An 18,195-nucleotide genomic window follows, 5' to 3' on the forward strand; every position below is an offset into this window, starting at 1 on the left:
CTTGAACTTTTACAGGAAGAGCTTGCTAATTGCTGAAAGACATAGCCCCACCCCATGCTGAGCTCTGCTCCTTCTAATGCAGCCACTGCTCACGTCAGGCTGGCTTCTCTCTCCCTTCCCTCTCCACATACTTCCCTCCCCACATACTGCTCAGTCAGGTGGGTTTTGAGAATCCCTCACCTGCTGAAGGCCCCAAGCAGGGACTGAGCCCTATGGCCACTAGACACCTCTCTCTGATTGGGTTACTAAGACCATTCAGAATCCACTGGGCTGGGCTTTTTCATCTTGAGATCTGGACAAGCCAGGTGCAGGAGAGGCTTAATGCCTCCTGGCCCTGGTGGCCCCAGGAGCGCTCCTGTGAGGGATGATGGCATTCTCACCCTGCCTCTGGCTTCTCTGGGCCCAACAGACTCCCAACCCTTTGTTGAGCTCCTGCTCGGGGTTTCTGCCTCCCTGTGGCCAGGATGTACCACATGGTTACCCTTGGCCCTGTGGGGCTTCCAAAGGAGACCTTCCCCCAAAGCACATGCCTCCACTCTGAGGGCAAATGCTGGCCATCACAGGTCAGTCACTAGGAAAGTTTGTGTTTAAAGGGCATAGCATGGCACATGGCCACCTCCCAAGAGGGAACTAACTTCTGTGACAATGACCTTGTTGCTTTCTCTTCTTCTCTGTTAGCACCCACTGGGCACCACTGCCCATCCCAGTGCACTCCGGAGTATCCACAGGTATTATCATCATATCCACAGTGGAACTCTATACAGAGGGAAACCAAGGCTCGGGTGACATGCACCCAGAATATGGCAGAACTGGGATAGGAAGCTTGGCCTGCCTCCCCATACTTTAATGTGGTCCTGGGAGGTTTACTGGGCTCTAGCCTCAGGCTATGGCAGGGGCCCAAGGCCCTGGGGGAAGACATAGTCATGGTCCTTATAATTAGTCTGGACCCTCTGGGGAGACTCAAGGAAGCCATGCTCTTCTCTGCCAGGCAGGAGGGGCCTGGGGCCCAGGGAGGAGTGGCCCCATGGCCTGGTTCGGCTGTCACAGCCCAGCACCAGCCTGTTCCGTGGGAAGTCTGTGCACTGACAGAAGTGGACCTGAAGGTGCCATGCAGCATCTGCTATGGCCCAAAGGGCAGAGTGCCTTCCTTGGTCTGCCTGGCTCCCATCCAGGGTGGCCTGGTTGGTGTACACGTTGCTCCATTGTGGCAAACAGGGCTGGGTTTTGCCAGTGCACAGACTCCTTTGGGCTGTGGCCCTGAGATCAGGCCTGCGGCTGCTGGAGCTCCCTCTTAGACAGCAGGTCTGCCTTCAGGCACGGTGGGCTCTAGGTGCCAGTCATGACAACCTACAGCAACCCTCCCAGGAAGGCTAGGGACCTACTTTTTAGTTGTGAACACTGAGTCTCGTAGGCTTCGGGGGTTAAAAATCTAAAAAGCCATGTTTTCAAAAAACATTTATTAACAAGAAAATTTTTTTACTGCATAATAAAGTGGGAAAAGCATATTTCGAAACAATTTATAGAAGACGGTATGATCCCAATTTTGTAAACATATCTGTCTATAATATATAAACATCTGTATGTGTATATGCTAAGAAGAAAGCCTAGAAATAAATTCACCAAAATATTAAGTGTGTTTATCTGAGTCATACAACTGTGATTTCAGTTGCATTTTTTTTCCAATTTTTCCTCCAAAACTGCATTATTTTTGTAATAAATGAAAAACCCATTTTTTTTAAGAGGTGGGTCAAGCTTTGTACCTTCAGCAGGCTGGTGGGATCCCCTTGCCTCTGGGAACACAGGGAAATATTCACAGCCTTGGCCATAACCAGGCGTTTTCCTTAGGCCTTGAAAGCAAGTGGGTACACAAGGTCTTCCCTCCACAGATTGCAGGGTCTAGATTTTCCAGGAAAAAGCACAACTCTGAAATAAATACTCCACCTACAGCACACTTTCTGGGAGGAGATTTAGTGGACAAACATGGAAAGGGCTAAGCAAATCAGTAAATCAGTAAATGATGCCAACAGGCGCCTGTTGCTAAGCGTTCAGATGGCAGACATTGTCCTAAATGTGAATGTCCATATGTTTGTAATAGCCTGGAAGGAAAGAACCAATACCTTGCTCCACAAAAGAAAAACGGATTCAAACCCATTTGACTTCAAAATTCTGTCCTCTTGCTATGCTGCCTCTTTTTCTATTTCTTAGGGATTTTTCCATAATGGGTCACTTCCCCACCTTAGAAAACTGTGAACACTGATGTGTTGACTTGGCCTTGAGGCTAGCCTCGCACTGCCCAAACCAAGACTGACCGCTGCGTTTCTTCTCAGCCTTTTCCCACAGCCCACCCCCCCCCCCTTCCTGGCAGCAGTCGCTGACTCAGAGCTATCGGTGCGTCTAACCAACTGCCCGTATTTATCCTGGTCCCATGCACCCAGATAAGCCATGCCTTGAGCAAGAGAGAGGGAAACGGTGGCGTGTGGGCCGCTCCCTGCCGCTGCCGTGCGTGGCTCAGCAAACAGGTAACTGGGAATACGTAGCATGCAGTGAGTGCATGCAGTATCCTGCAATAAACGGGATAAAATGCGTGGACCTTATATCCATTCACAATTGTTTCTCTGCTCAGGGCTTTTTCTGCGCGATCTCATTCAGTGACGGCGGGGATGGCGACAGTTGCTGTAAGTCTGACCCAGGTCAGCAGGCAAAGGCTTACTCTTCAGGTGTTGGGCATGCAAACGGAGAGGGACAACCTCCAGGCATTTGTGCCATGCTCACCCTGACAGGTGAGGTGCACTCCTAGTCTATAAACCTTTTGAGTGATTTGACAGACATTCCTGGTACATCCCGAATTGTGCTGGGCTGTTGGCTGGGCACAAAACATACCAGGTGAAGTAAAAATTAGCTAAAATAATTGGCTAATATTAAATTTATATTTGCCTAAAGGACAGTCCTTGATGTTAGAAAGACAGAAGTGTCAAAGGACTAGAATGGCAAACAGGTTCCCTATTATATACCAACTCTGATCTGACTGCCACCGGACCCCCAAGTTCAGGATCATGAGGCTGTTTCTGGGTACAGTGTGAGAAAGGGCTGGCAGACAGATTCCTGGCGGGAGGCCCTTTGGAGACCCAAAAAGCGCACTGCCTTCAGGTATAGATGGAAAATGAGGCCCAGAGGCAGAAGCCACCTATGAGTCTGGTCTCCTAACCTCTAAGCCAGAGTTTAGATCCCTGCACCGATGGAGAACTCACCACTTTGTCAAGAGTCTGGGCCCAACCTCTGTGTACAGAGAGGGTCTCCCTCTGTGCTCACTCCAGACTCACCTCCCGGTCCCTGTGGAGGGGCCGCTGTCCTGCAGCAGGGCCCCAGCGTCCACATTTGCTATCCCGGGCCCCTCCTTGGGGTGCGGAATGACTGCTGAAGGACTCATTCTTGGGCACATGGGGGGGCTCCACCTTGGCTGGGCTATGCCTGTAGGGTGGGGCGGCCCCACGAACTGCTTTTAATGACAGTATTTTAGGGTTCGAGCAGCTGGACTCTGTGCCAGCAGGTAAATTACAGGCTTAGCAAGTCAGAAATCAAATAAACAGCCCAGCTGCCTGGGGCGGCTGCTCCAAGGAGAACAGCGGTTTCCGGGAACCTCCCCACCCGGGGCCAGCCTTGTTACTGCCTGTCACTCCCCTGGGACAGGGGCCTTTTCTTTGGCTCACAGGTCTTGAGAAACAGGACAGCACTCCAGGGCGTACAGGGTGGTGCAGATTATGACAGCCTGTTTCTGACAACTTCTGGACATAAGCAGGTGCTGGGAGGCCCTAGCCCCAGCCACAGGCTGTCCAGGGTCACGGAGGTATGGCTGTGGATGAAGGGGATCGCTCCTTAGCACACCAGAAGATGGCAAACAGTTTTCACTTCACGTGTCAACTCTGATCTCTTGGCAGTGGCTGTGTGGAGTTTTAATATGGATCATTTTGAAATTCTATACAGGTTTGGAAAGAAAAAATACCAAGTTTGGTGACTGATGTTTGCCATGCCAAAGGGAAAGCGAAATGATGTCATCTGTGCTGAGCGTTGTCCTCCTGGACCACCCAATGTATCTACCTGCTAGGTTCAATAAAAAGGTAACTTTTCCAGGGAGCTGAGCTCCTCATGATTCAATGTGATGACAGGCGAATGAGGCCCTCCAAATTTTTTGTTTCTACAAAGGTCAAATGTCCATGCCTGGCACTTCTTCCCCAGACAGCAGAGGCAGATCAAGGCAGAGGATGGGGGGAGACAGATGCCATTGGCCTTTGCCTTACATCATGTTGTTCATCAGCTCATTCTTGAGTTGACCCACATGCCTCTCAGCAGGCTGATATTCAGATCCACAACGACACAACAATGAGGGCAAGTCCACATTCTAACAAAAGTGCCCAGAAAATGCCTGGGAGTGGCAGGCAACCGGAGGTGGACTAGACCATGTCTACACATATCCATGCCCTGAAATGAACCGTGAAGAGCCCGAGGTAGCCATTTGGGGCCCCAGGTGCTTCTCAGTTCACCCCATATTACCCGAAGCCCGGGCCAGCAATGGACAAGAATAGGTCCTCAGACTTTTGTTCCAAATGCAAAATGTTGGGCAGCACCTGCTTTTGGAGGAGACGGCTGGGAGAGAACCTGCTTGATGACTCAGACCACCAGGCCTGGAGGCCAAGAGACTGTCACAAACCTCAGGCAGGGAAGGGGGCAGCAGGGCCTGGAGAAGATCCAGCCCTGGCAGGAAGGAGAGAGGAACACAGATACATTGATCTGTGAGGGCCAACCCACCGGAAGTCTGGCGAGGTTTGAGGGTTTCCTGGCTCTGGAGAGGGGCCTGTCCTGGGCGGAAGGGGTCCCCCGCGGCGGGCACTGGCCTCAATGGCAGCCGCAGGCCCGGACCACCATGTTGCGGTGCTTGCGCAGGATGACATTGTTGCTGCTGTCGTAGTAGAGCACGGAGGTGGCGCTCAGCTTGGTGGGGGCGCAGCACGCCTTGGGGACTGCATCTGGCTTCATCAGGTGCACCTGGCCAGAGCAAGGGGGCAGGCACAGGCGTGAACATGGTGGCCTTGCCCTGGCACCCCCACCCTCGCTGGCCCCAGAGTCTCTGGCCACTCATCCTCCCCTGCTCCGTCCTCTGCCTGTAGTGCAGGCAGGTGCTCATGTGGGGACCTGCCCCACCCCGTGCCCCTGTACCCCTGCCCTGGCCCGCTGCCCTTAGGGCCCACCTACTCCCTTCAGACAGGACACCCCAGCACATGGTGTGCCCAGAAGCCCTCCGGGGACCCCTCTGCTCCTCTCTCTGTGTCTCATGATGTGTCTGCATTGTCTCTTGTCCCCATTAGCTGTTTGCCGTCTGTTTCCCCTACCAAATGTGGGCCAGTGAATGTTCCCAGAACCAAACAAAGCCCAGAATCCTCAGTCCACCCCTGGAGTGTCCGGCGCGCTTACTCCTCAAAGTCCTTACGTCCCAGCCCTGACAATGACCTCCAAGGCAGCTCTGTTCTGGGCAGACGGAGACCGAGCGTGTGGAAGCTGCACATGGTGCTGAGTCACGTAGCTCTCGGTGGCGAGACGGGGACCAGGTGTGGGGACTTGTGACCCTCTTAACAGCATGACTGCCAGCAAAGAGCCTGCCTGAAGGAGCAGCCTGTACTCAGCCTCCTAAAAACAGTTCTCCTGAGCAGTGGCAGGATGGGCTGCACTACCTGTGACTCCTCCCTGGGGCCAGGGAGGTGGCCAAGTGGGGAGGTGGCAGGAGAGAAGATGAAGCCTACCACACCCAGGGGTGGTGGCCACCCTGCAGCCCAGGACATCGGGCCTCTCAGAGCCTGCCAAGTGGGACCCAGACAAAGCTGGCTAGGGGCAACCTGTCTGGCAGCTCCAGGTGCAGGGACGGGGCTTGGTGTTCATGTGGAAGAAACTGGGGGACACTGGCCCACCTGCACCAGCCGGGGTCCACATGTCTGGAAACCAGGGAGGGCCTTTCCTGCACTGGGGTGCTGGGGAGAAGTCAGGCACTGCAGGGGTGCGGCCTTCCTGAAACTCCCCCAAACAAGAGCTTTGTTAGCTAAGTGACAGAAAGAAGGCCTTTTACCCTATCTGGCACCAAACAGAATGATCTGTGGAGGCTCATGTGCCATTCCATTTAGCCTGTCTTTGAGCCTCTGGGAGACCAAATTGGAGGGTCACTTACTGGCTGTGCATTATTGGGTACAAATCACGCATCTATGGGGCTCATTTTCTTCTCTGCCAAATGAGTATAATGGTTCTTTTCTCATTTTCCAGCATGAACATATCTAGAACATGTATCCTGTGCCAGCTCTGCCAGGATGGGTCACAGAAATGTCCCAGACATGGTCACTACTCTCACAGACTCAGTGGGGAGGAAGGGGAGACAGGGAACATTCCAGTGGACAAACAGGACCCATGGGGGTTGGCACAGCACACGGGTGCTTAGCACTGGGAGCATAAGCATGGTGACTGACCCTGACAGGAAGGGCCACAGACACGGGGTGTGCAGGTAAGCAGGTGGTAGCTGGGCCCAGAGCGGGGGAGTCGGCCTTCAAGGTGGAGGGAACAGCAAGTGCAAAGCCAGAAAAGTGGGAAAATCAGGCCATCCTGGCACTAGGCCTGTGCAGGGAGATAAGGACACTGGGGCATGTGGGGATGCTGGCGAGGTCAGCAGGGTGGCTCATGAGGAGTTCTGTGTCCCAGGCCAGGGGCTCAGCCTTCCCCCGGGGAATGATGGGAGGCAAGACGAGCTTCTCAGCGGAGAACAAAGTGCTCAGCTGTGCTTTAGTGGGGCCCCTGGCTGCTGCATGGAGAAGGGCTGGGAGGATGAGCCCAGGGGGAAATGCTTTCTTCTCTTGGCCCCCAGGACACCCCAAGACCCCCATCACTGCCCTGGCATCCCCACAGAGGAGGCCAGTCCTAGCCACCTCTTCAGTGTCTGCGGTCTCCCCAAAGGAGCTCATCTGTTTCGAGGACTTGAAGCTTGACCACATGCCCCTCTCTCACAGAGCTTCGGCCTGGCCACCTCTCTGACCTCAGATCTGTTGCTTTGGTTTCCCACCGGCAACCCTGCTTGAGATCTAATTGGACCCCAATCTTACGGTGCAGCTGGTGCAGAACTGCTGTCCCCCCCTTCACCACCTTGGACCCCAGCAACGACTCTGCCCCCGACAAGGCTCCCCATCCCTGTCTTCACATAGCCCTCATCTGTAGGCTCTTGGGTTCCTCCCACCCCACACCCATGCCCATGAGCAGCCTTACCTCCACCCTCCACCAGCTGCCCCCACCCCTTGTCGGGTGACCACAGCAGCCTCTCACTTGGCTCCCCGCCTGCCCCACCCTCGATCCCATTCATCTGCGTGTTGCTGCCAGTTACTTCTAGAGTAAGTCAGATCACTGACCTGTGTTGCTAAAACTCTGCACCAGCTTCTCAGTTTCCTTGGAAATCAGTCCACCCACCCAGCATCCTAGGTGGGACCATAAGCTCCTCTGTGCCAGCCCCTGCCCAACCCCAGCATCACCTTCCCAGCTGCCCCCCCACTGCCCTGCAGCCTGAGTCCACCCAGCCATCCTGACGTGGGTGACCACTACCCACTCGCCCCTATGGGCCGGAGGAAGCACACATATCTCATCACTCCCGAGCTTCTCACAGGAAAAGGGCTCCTGGGGGCAGCAAGTCCCACTGGGTCTGAGAAAGGCAGTGTCACCACAGGGTCAAAACTGCTGTTGCAGATACATTTACTCTTGCTCAGAAGCATCACATCACCTATTACTAGATTAACATGGGGTGGATTCTATCTAAATGTTCTAGGAAGAAATTTCAACCCTAGAACCAACAAACATTTAAAACACTTAGCAATCAACGGCAGCTTGTGAAGGTACCCCGGCCACAGCTCCCAAAGCCATACCGTCTACGGAAAGCACAAAGGAAAAAAGTGCCAGCGGGGAGGTGAACAGGGGAGGCCAGAACCCAGAAGCCCAGCGAGGCACACCCGCACCCCTCCCTGCATACACACGCAGCAGGCGGCTGAGCGCACGTGTGTGTCACTCATGTGCACACAGTGATGTGTGTGTTCGGAGCACATGGGCCCCAGGAGGGATGTACGCCCGTTATGCAGGCACTGTGTGTCTGACCATGAGCAAGCATGTCTTGTAAATCTGGGTACCCACATACTGTCTGTGGTGTCCTCACACATGTGTGTGCAGTATACAGAGGTTGGTGTGCACCAGCAGTCAGGGTAAGTTGGGTATATGCATGTTGAGGTACATAGGCGTCTACACGGCCAGCACGGCCATAGAGGCACCCATTTCCCTCCAGGTGCAGGCCGTCCTTGCTCATGTGTACAGGGAAGGTTCTAGGCAGAGAGAGCCCCCTGACCCCCTGGCAGGGGCTTCCATTCACCGGGCCGTGCCAACCCCCGTCCCCGGGAGCCGGACCAGACAGACGCAGTACTGACCAGGGACTGCAGGATGGCATGGTTGGTGGCGTTCATGCACGAATCCAGTGGGAACGAGCACTCCCCCTCACAGTAATAGGCCGAGTAGCCTTGGGGAGCAATGACCCAGTCCTGGGGGTGTAAGGGGAGAAGGTGAGTCCCATCCAGATGCCCCCTCCTGAGCTCCTGAATCTAGCACCCGGCACAGGATGGCTCGGGGCTGCCCCGCACCCAGCCCCTAGCCCCAGGCCAGTCAGCCAACCCCAGGGTCCCTTCAGACAGGCTCCCCCAAGAGGCTGGGCACTCTCAGCAGGTGGGGCTGGGCACAGCTCTGTCCCCCTCATGTGCAGTCAGCCCGGGCCTTGTCCTCCCCACCTGCCCCTACCGCCCACGCCTCCTAGAGCTGCAGTCCCAGCAGGTGCACAGGCGCACTGCCCACCATGGCCTCCGTTTCCCTGTTGCAGATCTGGCCTGTTAGGGCTGAGGATTCAAACTATCCCTCTTTTCATGGTTTTTACCAAGAAGCACTTCTCACAATAAAAGTAAGATATTCTCCCTTCAGAAAACACAGAAGAGCCTAATGCATGAGAAAATGAAAATCACCCATAATTCTACCTCCTCCTGGAGCTACACTTAGGATGTTTGGGTGGGGACCATCATTTAAGAAGGAGGAGGACAGTCAGAAATTACCAGCCAGCCGAGGTCCTGGAAGCTGACGTAGAGCTCATGCCGCCGGCAAACCTGCCGGCCGTGGGCACCGTGAACATCATCTGCAGGGACAGAAGCACAGGTCTTTTCTGGGGTTCCTGCTCACGCAGCTACCCCTGGTGGCTCCTAGGGTGGGGACACCGCATTGGGCATATTTGTTGAATAAAATGATTGAAGAGGAACTAAGGCATGTGGTGTCATAAAGCCCATCCTGCAGCTCTGCTGGTGCCCTGACCCAGCTTGAGAAACTTCCATGGCTCCAGTGGCTCCTAATAGCTACAGAGTAACCCTGCACTGAGCCCAGCCTCCTTTGACTTCCAACCTGTGGCCCCAAAGGTGCCAATAAAGAGCCCAAGGGGGCCCAGGACATCAGGCGGCTCCTCCTCTGCAGAGATACCTCCTGACCTCCCCACACCTCTTCTGCCGCACCCATTCCACCGGGTTGAGTGGTTCTATGGAGGCCAAAGGCTGACTCCCCATGGAGGAAAGGAGGGCAGGAGGGCAGGGCAGGCCCACTCCGATCCCAAGGAACTTGGTCAGGTGGGGAGAAAACAACAATGGGTCCTCAGGGTCCCCAGGGGAGACCTGAGAGCCACCAGTGCCTGGAGGAAGGGGCACCTGGTGCTGACAGACTTCTGGAAAAAGCCCTGGTGAGCCAGAGGAGGTCTGAGAAGATGCTTCTGGGTGGCAGGAACAGAGAGGACAGTGGCTGGTCTTCAAGGCACACAGGACAAAGGAGGTGTCGGGAAAGTGCTGGAGGGTAAGCACAGGCTTGAACCTATGGCAGGCCTGGAGGGTTCTGTCCCCCAGAGCTGTTCTGGGGCCCAGCCGCAGGCCTGCCCTGGACCTCACCAAAAATCCCTGGAAGTCTGTTTGCATGTGGCAGCTCGTTGGTTTTCTTCGGCAGCCTCCTCTTCAGGGGCCTGGCTGCCCGAGGGGCTCGGATGGGACTGGGGTTTGCCCTGAAAAAGGTGACCAGGAAAGGCTGCTTGGAGCGTGGCGCCTGTCGCCCCAGCAGACCGGCCAGGCCAGGATCCACGCTGTGCCCTGGGATGGAGACAGGAGAGAGGGCGGTCACTCACGGGCAGGGCCGGGCACAGGGGACAGCGGGGACCCTTCCATTAGAGACTGCACGGGCTCTGGCCCATGGAGGCAGAGGTCCTCAGTTTCCTCATCTGGAGACCCAAGGGAGATGGTCCACGGAAGACAGGGCGGGGGGCCTTGCCAACACAGGGTCGTCATTTGTGACAGTGGTCAACACTGCCATCTGTGAAGCCCTTTACAGGTTTGAGCGACTCCCACTTGTGACCCCATGTGTCTCCACAGTAACCTGGACCACATGCCTCACGGAGAAACTTTGGAGCCCCGTGGCCAGGGGAGCACAGAACCGTGGTTCCCACTGCCGTATAAGAGCTCCAAGGCCCAAGTTCTCCCGCCCACCCCATACTTTCGGAGGACTCGATGGATTGTGCCCCAGCAGATGGGAGCAGCTGCCAGGACATAGCAAGGGCTTGTTCTGCTTGTGATGCCCACAAACGGGACACCGGGGACAGCAGGGCCACAACATCAGGCCAAAGTCCCAGAGCTGGGGTTCAGCCCACGTCTAATTCCAGACCCCAAGTTCTTATTCACTTAAGAGTTAACCCCAGGTTTGTGGGTCCAAAAAGAGAGAAAAGACTGTGGGCAGGGAAATACGGAGGCCTCTGGATAGGAAGAGGGTTACCCATTAAAATGAGATTTGGTCCCAAAGCTGCTTAAAGATGAGTATGCCTTAAGAAACACAGACATGATCCCTGGAAATGTCGACTCCACCAATAAAACTAATTTCCTGTACCTCTTTGTATTTCCAAAGGACCTCCTGATTTTTTTTTTTAGGATTTATTTATTTATTCTGACTGGGAGAGAGAGTCTCAAGTTGACTCCCAGCTTAGCATAGAGACCCATGTGGGGCTTGATCTCACAACCTTGAGATCATGACCTGGGCCAAAACCAAGAGTGAGCAAGGCTTCTCAACTGACTGAGCCACCAGGCTTCCTGCCTCCTGATTTTTTAATTGTCCAAGTAATACAATAGCAACTGTAAAGTAACCTTTGAGAAAAAAAAGATCCCCCTGAAATCTCTCCACACTCCAACACAGCATTTTCATATTTCTGGAATATATTCATGTCAATTGAAGTTTTACACAATGGTGACCATGAGTGTCTGTATTTTTTCCAACTTTTTCATATAAACACGTTCACTGCTGTTAAAATGTCTCCACAATGAGCATTTCAAATGTATAAAATCCTTTGAGAAAATACACCATATTTAGATATTAGCTTCACTTTAAACACGTCAGTTATTTCCTGGCTTCCACTGTGAAGACGAGAGTGCCACAGACCCCTTCATTTTCTCTTCCTGTGGAATTTTCTTAAACAACAGGAGAGGATTACTAACTCAGTTTTATGCTTTATAACATGCAGAGTCAACTGTTCCCCTTCCGTGTCCCTGTCCCCTCGAAGTGACCACCCTGACATACACACACATATGTATAGAAACACATGCATTTATCATACAGTATACAGACGTCCACATGTACAAATACCTATGTTTGCTCCATTAGTGGGTCTATTATGAGTCACTGGGATATACCACAGGTCAAGGGCACTGCCTGCCCCACCCACAGTCCTGCTCTTCTGGTAAAGGTCAGTCCTTCAATAGCTGTGCTGTAGGCCCATGTCCTTGGGCCAAGTTGACTGAACAACGAATCAATCCAAAGACTGAACTCTGACCTATGACATCACCTGCCACACACAAATGCCCTGGACCCATTAGAGGTTCACTTGGGAAGAATCCTGCTGGACAGGAGGCCAGCAGCAGCAGGAGCCTGAGGATGAGAAAACCCAGAAATCCGTCTTAGGTTTCTAGAACCTCCTCCCACAAGCCGCAGCCTTCGACAGCACACGGAGGGACGGCTGTTCGACAGGGGAACCTTGTCACTGCGTTGCCAGTCCTCTGGCCCAGCAAGACAACCTTGCTGTCGTTCCAGACACACCCATCGAGCCACGAGGAGGAGGACGTGCAGGGAGGAAGAGGGAGGCCGCAGGGACACAGAATTTGACCAGAGGACGGAGGCCCCAGAGGAAAAGTCAGAGGGGCCGCAGGAAGACAAGCTCACCCGGACAGCATCCCCCAGGTCACGGGGCGTACGGTGCTGGCAAAGTGGGGCCTTGGGGGTATGGGGGTGGTCACGCCTTCCTCCCCATCCCCCCACGTTTCCTGACTCATTCACAAGGGGAGGCCCTTCTGTGAAAGCTGTCCCGTGGGCTCATTCAAGCTGCACACAATGTCATGTAAACAGCACAGTGAGGAGGGCGTTCACAGCGCCTGACGATGGTACCAGACCATTCTGGGAAGTACAGAACAAACAAGATAAAGGGCTCCGTTCTTCTTTGGCTTTTAATTAAAGCCATATCCCTCTTGGCAGAATAGTCTGGCGGTGGGAAAGCAGGTCAGACAGCCAGCGCCATGGAGAGAGGTGACCAGACCTCCTCTGGTTTCCAGTGAAACCCACCCTCTGTGACCGGGGCTTCCTTCCCAGCTCAGGCTGCCACCTGCTGTGTGGGTCTGAGGTTTGGGGACAGGGCAAAGGGCTGCCCGAGCTCTTTCTGACGTTGTCCTCCATCAGGCCATCCCAGAGTTCGATCCGCGTGGGGCCTTTCTTCCCGTGCACGTGGAACACAGCCTTCTTGAGGATGGTTTTGTCCGCACAGTGCCCTGGTCAGCGGCCCAGTGCATTTCTCCAAGACATGGGGTCCCTTGTCCTTGGTGTGGCGTTGCATGGTGACCACCATTCTGGCCTTGGTGTTGGACACCAAACCGATGGCTCCCTCCAGGCTGCTCCCCTTCTTTCTGGGGGTGACCCCGTTAGCCTGTCACCAGACAGGAAACCTGCACGGCTCCCAGTATGGTGAGGTAGAGGTGTCCCCTCGAATTACTACAGATGAGTCTTCGTGGGAGAAAAAACAGCTCCCGAGGGAAATGGTGACTGTCTGCTCACCCGCAGTGATGAGATCTGCATCCACCTCCTCTTTTAATGGAAACGGAAGGAAGCCCAGGATCCCATTTTCACGGTGAAGATGAATAGTTACATCTGGGCTGATGTAGTTGCTGGGCAGGAGCGGGATTCCTATGCCCCAGGTGGCGCACATGCCATCCTCGTGTTCAAGAGCTGCCCATGTGATGATCCAGGCCCTGGGGTCACCCACACACTTGGCTTTCTCACCTTCCTCTGGCTGCACCATGAGATGTTCAATTCTTTTCTCATACTTTTCTCTCCAGATGACACGGCCGTATCAGCGTTAGGAACCTGGACATTTTCGGGGGCAGACATGCCCACACCTGTAGCTTCCTCTGCCCCCATCATGGAGGTTTCTGCAGCTTTGCTCATGGGCATGTTGGAACTCCTGGCGCTTCTTCTGAAGATAACGTTTCCTCCGCAGTGGGCCTTTCACCCTTTCACTAAAGCAAACCCACCAAGATGGACGCTCCAGAAGACAGTGGTCCCCGAGAAAGTCCCTCACCTCTGGGTACTGGTTCTTGAGGGCCATGTGACCTCCTGCGAGTACCTGATGGGGGCACCTCTCTCCTGAACCAGGATCCTGTAGGCTATGGGCCTGTAGAACAGGGGCACCCCTGTGCACCCCTTAGGGATGTGCTCCCCCGGGGCCCTGGGGTGGCAGCTCCAGCCCCAGCTGCGGGACAGGCACTGGTTCTCCCCTGCTCAGTGCCAATGATATGGGGGGCCTGCTTGGTCTCCAAGAGAACGCCCAGCCCAAAGTCGTCCACCCCCATGTTGCTGCTTCCTTGACATGTATCTTGAGCAGCACCTTTATCAGGTTCTCTGGAATCCTGCAGAGCCCAAAGCCATGACCCTGAGCTTGACACTGTCGGAGATGTCTTTCCCAAGCTCCATGGGGTTCGTGTACAATCTGGCGAACCGATGAAGGGCTGCCATCATGCCCTCTGCCTCCTGGCTCTGGACCTGGTAATGAATGACTGACTGATTGCCACAGCTGCCACGTCACAGAGCAGGGAGGGCACACAGGGTGTTTATGTGGAGACAAGGTGACCCCCGACGTCCTGGCCCCTCCACACTCCCAAGAGGCTCGGGAAGCATCGTGCCTCTTAGCCTGCAGGACCCAAACCCAGGACCCTGCACCCGATGGGGGAGGGAGCCATGCCTGCAGAGGCCCCTTGGTGGTGTCTATGAGGGGAAGACTGACCCTGAGCCCTCAGGTTGGCTGGAAGGCCACCTTCTCCACCCCAGAAGCCCCATGGGATGGAAAGATCCTCCACATCACCCCTTCTGGGCAGCCCTCTCCATAGGGGAGGCCCCAGAGTTCTGGACTGTCCCCTTCCTTCTCCATCCACACCCCTGCCCAGGAGACCTGCTCCGGTTCCAGGCCTCTCAAGCCACTTAGATGTGGGCGCTTCCCACCTGTGCCCCAGCTCTCACCTGTCCTAGCTGACTCTCCATCTGGATGTCAACCAGGGCTCTCAATAACATCGCTGCCGAAAAAGGCCTCCTGGTTTGCTCCCTCAAGCCTGCCCGTCCACTACCCACACTCAGGCAGGAAAATATAACGATTATATTAAAAATGGCCACTGGCTCGATCCACGTTTTCCATCATTCCTCCTCTATCCCCTCTTCTCTATTTCTGCTGCTACCAACCAACAAGCACGTCTCCACTCTCCCCTGCAGCTCGTGGCTCCTGTTGCTCCGACTTTGCTCTTGTCCCCCCCAGACTACTGCAGGGGGACAGGACCTTTGTTGGACACACACACTAAGTTTTTATTTTACAACAGCTGACATTTACAGAAAAATCGCAAGGACAGTACAGACAGTTCCCAGATACTCAGGCCCGTTTCCCCGGGAAATGCCAACATTGACATTAGCACTGTGCACTTGTCACAACTAAATGACCAACACTAAGTCCGAGGATAAACTAAACACAATGTATTCGGACCTCACTGGTCTTCCCCAGTGTCCTTTCTCTCCTCCAGGGTCCCCTCCTGGATCCCACATGGCATTCCGTTGCTACAACTGCTTAGGCTCCCCGGGCTGTTACTATCTCTCAGACTTTCTTTGTGTTTGACGACCTGGACAGTTGTGAGAAGCACTCGTCAGGCATCTGTAGCAGGTCCTTCGATTTGGATTTGTCTGATGTTTTTCCCATGGTCAGGTGGGGTTCTGGGATGAACGAGATGAAGGGCCCTTCCCATTCCATCACGTCAAGGGGACACAGCAGGTGCAGGACACCTTGAGCCTTGGTCACCTGCTAAGTTAGTGCCATCATCTTTCTCCTCTGTGAACTCACTTCGCTTGCCCCGTCCCCACTGTACTTATGGGAAGCCTAATTCACTAAGCACCGGGGTAAGTGATGCCCTCCTCCAGGGGCTGTCTCAGAGGGCTCTTTTCTAAAAACCTGACTCAGATCCCGTCATCCTCCATTGCTATGAAATACAGGGAGCCACTCTGACACGGGGCCCGGGTTCACCCACACTCAGGATGTGCCCTGCAGCTCTCAGTCTCCTCTCCCACCTCGCCCCTGCCCACCCAGCTCCAGCCATGGCGGCCCCTTGCTGTAGCTCAGATCCACCATCCTGTGCCCACTTCCTGCCTCTCCCTCCTCCACTCCACTGCCTGCGATGAAGGAGATTCTCCCCCAGCTGCCTGGGGAATGAATGAAGATGTGAACCCTTGTTCTACAGAGGAGGACACTGAGACCCTGAAGGTAAGTACCCTGCCAAGCTCACCAGGTTAGGGTGCTGAAGAGCTGGGATTCAAACCCAGGCCTCTCTGCTCCGAGTCTGAGGGTGTAACTGCCTCCCTTCGGCCGTGCCCAGTATGGACACGCCCACATACACGGCTGCTCTTGGGGAGGGACAACATGGACTCTCTCTTAGTGACTGAAATGTTGGTTCTGCAAAAGGAGAGGAAGGAGACCAGCGTGGTAGGGGGCTCCCGCTGTGGGTACCGTGGCTTCTGCACCCCAGTGAGCACCCAAAGTGGTTAGGAGATTATCACCCCAGTCGCTGGCTGAGAGAGGCCAGGCCTCCAGGGCCAAAGGAGGTGGTTGCAGCTGGCTCTGTGCCAGCAGCACTGAAGAGCCCCCAGGAGAAGGTCTGCTGCCCAACCCTGAGCCTTACCATCATCCGTTTCCACATAGAGGCGGAGCGCCAGGTCCTTGTTCCGGCTCAACAACCAGCGGTCACTGGCTGCTGTCACGTCCAGCACCAGCCAGCCCTCGTCCCCAGCTCGGAGCGTCTGAAGATCCAAAAACAACAAGTCAGACTCCCTGTGGACATGAAAAAACAATTAACTGAGGGCCGGCACAGCTGCCTTTGCGTTTCTAGAGCCCACCTGGGGGTTGCTGTGTGGGGCACCTATCCCGCCTGGCTCGGGGTGGGCACCCCATGTGCCTTCTCTCATTTATGTACTGCACAAAATGCTACTGGGCCCAGCAGGGGTGTGGAAACCAATGCTCGGGAGCTCAGTGACCTGCCCATGGTCCCACAGCCGGGACAGCATGGCAGGGATGTGAAGCGTGACCTATGCTGGGCCTCTACCCACAGTGACATGAGGCCTTGGCCAAATATCCTTCTGCCTCTGAGGGTGTATTCCCCAGGGAATTCCCCTTCTGTCCTCTGGGAAGTGTCCCCTCCTCGGCCAGGCTTCATCAGGAGGCAGCGTGAGGGTAGGCACCTGTTGGACTGCTCCCTGACCACCTGGAACATGCTGACGTGCAGGGTCCTGTTGAGCAGGTGGGCGCTGGCCAGCTTGTAAATCCGGAACTCGGCGGCTGTGACCGCCTCGCCCTCTGGGATCTGGGTCAGGTCGAAGCGGAACTCCTTCCAGTGGGGCTCCTGGTAGCCCAGGGTGCGGTCACGCTCCACTGAGAGATAGAGTAGGGCCGTCAGTCACTTGTGCTCTGGACAGAGCTGGGGCTGGGGGAGATGGGGCCCGGGGCAGCCTGGGTGGGGACAGCTCTCTCCTCTGCAAGGGGACTTGCTCCCAAGCTCTGCCTCCTGGTGCTGAGAGGGCATGGCAGGTCAATCGCTGAGGTGTCCGGCACAGGGCCCAGCACACCAGCAAGAGCTGCCTCTGCTTCTGACCCCCAAGCCCTAAACCCAGCCTGCCCCACCCATTCCCTGCTGGCTCTGGGACCCAAGGATGGGACCTGAGGGCACGTCCCTCCTCTGGGAAGACTGACATCAGACCTAAGGCAGAAACAGGCCACGGGGTGGGCAGAGACAGAGCTGATCATGTTTTTGAGGCCGGGGCTGAGCAGAGTCTGCTGATGTGTATGCACGGGAGCCTGGGGGAGAGGGAGTGTTTGCAACTGACTCCGGAGCTGGGCCTCAAGGGCTGAGAGTGTATGTGCCCCCATGTCAAGGGAGGACAATGCAGAGGAATGGCCCAGCCTGAACCAAGGCTTAGGGCTGAGGAATAGATAGCACAGGCAGGGAAAACAACAGCCACAAACACAGCGAAAGACAAAGGATGGCAGTTCCTGTTTGGTGACAAGGTGAAGGAAGGAGGAGGGTCAGAGGGAGACCTGGAAAGGAACAAGAAGGAGCAAAGTAGGAGTGACAGCGCCTGGTGACACCTGGTCAGGTCCCAGGGAAGCTGGACGGTCCTATGATGGGTGGGATCTGAGCAGGCTTCCCAGGGGAGGTGCCACCTGAACTGGCCTTGAAGGATGGGACAGAATCCTGTGGGGTGGAAAAGGTGGCAGGGAAGCCATACTAGGCAGAGGAGACCTCAGAGGCACAGGTGTGCAGCGTGGGGGTGTCCACAGGTCAGCGCTGTGGGGGACTGGCCCTGAGTCTAGCTGTGGTCTGACTCTGGAGGGCTGGAATTCTGGCCTGGGAGCACCAGCTGTGTGTCTGGCCAGCGGGGTTTAGGGTTCTGGGCAGCAGGGGGGCGATGTGGTTTGAAGTGCGGGTGAAAGAGGCGCAGAGGGGAAAGGGATGCACA

The 18,195-nt window shown here is 55.2% G+C and overlaps 1 protein-coding gene across 3 annotated transcripts in view; it reads right to left on the minus strand.

Annotated features, from left to right (window-relative positions):
• Positions 1–1,440: 1,440 nt before the first annotated feature.
• BMP8B (bone morphogenetic protein 8b) overlaps positions 1,441–18,195 on the minus strand; it is a 31,048-nt gene continuing 14,293 nt past the window's right edge. Inside the window, exons 2-7 of one of the 3 annotated variants that reach the window (XM_059135805.1) lie at positions 16,921–17,110; positions 16,365–16,513; positions 10,026–10,220; positions 9,156–9,235; positions 8,487–8,597; positions 4,744–5,040 (exon numbers count right to left, since the gene is read on the minus strand). In XM_059135805.1, the coding sequence (XP_058991788.1) occupies positions 4,891–5,040; positions 8,487–8,597; positions 9,156–9,235; positions 10,026–10,220; positions 16,365–16,513; positions 16,921–17,110 (875 nt within the window). In that variant the 3' untranslated portion in view covers positions 4,744–4,890. Of the gene's footprint in view, positions 5,041–8,486; positions 8,598–9,155; positions 9,236–10,025; positions 10,221–13,858; positions 14,197–16,364; positions 16,514–16,920; positions 17,111–18,195 lie in introns of those variants that run through there. The other 2 variants (XM_059135806.1, XM_059135807.1) reach the window with 2 other exon arrangements.

The sequence above is a fragment of the Mustela lutreola genome, chromosome 10 (genome assembly GCF_030435805.1).
Source record: "Mustela lutreola isolate mMusLut2 chromosome 10, mMusLut2.pri, whole genome shotgun sequence".
In the NCBI taxonomy this organism is placed as follows: Eukaryota; Metazoa; Chordata; class Mammalia; order Carnivora; family Mustelidae; genus Mustela; species Mustela lutreola.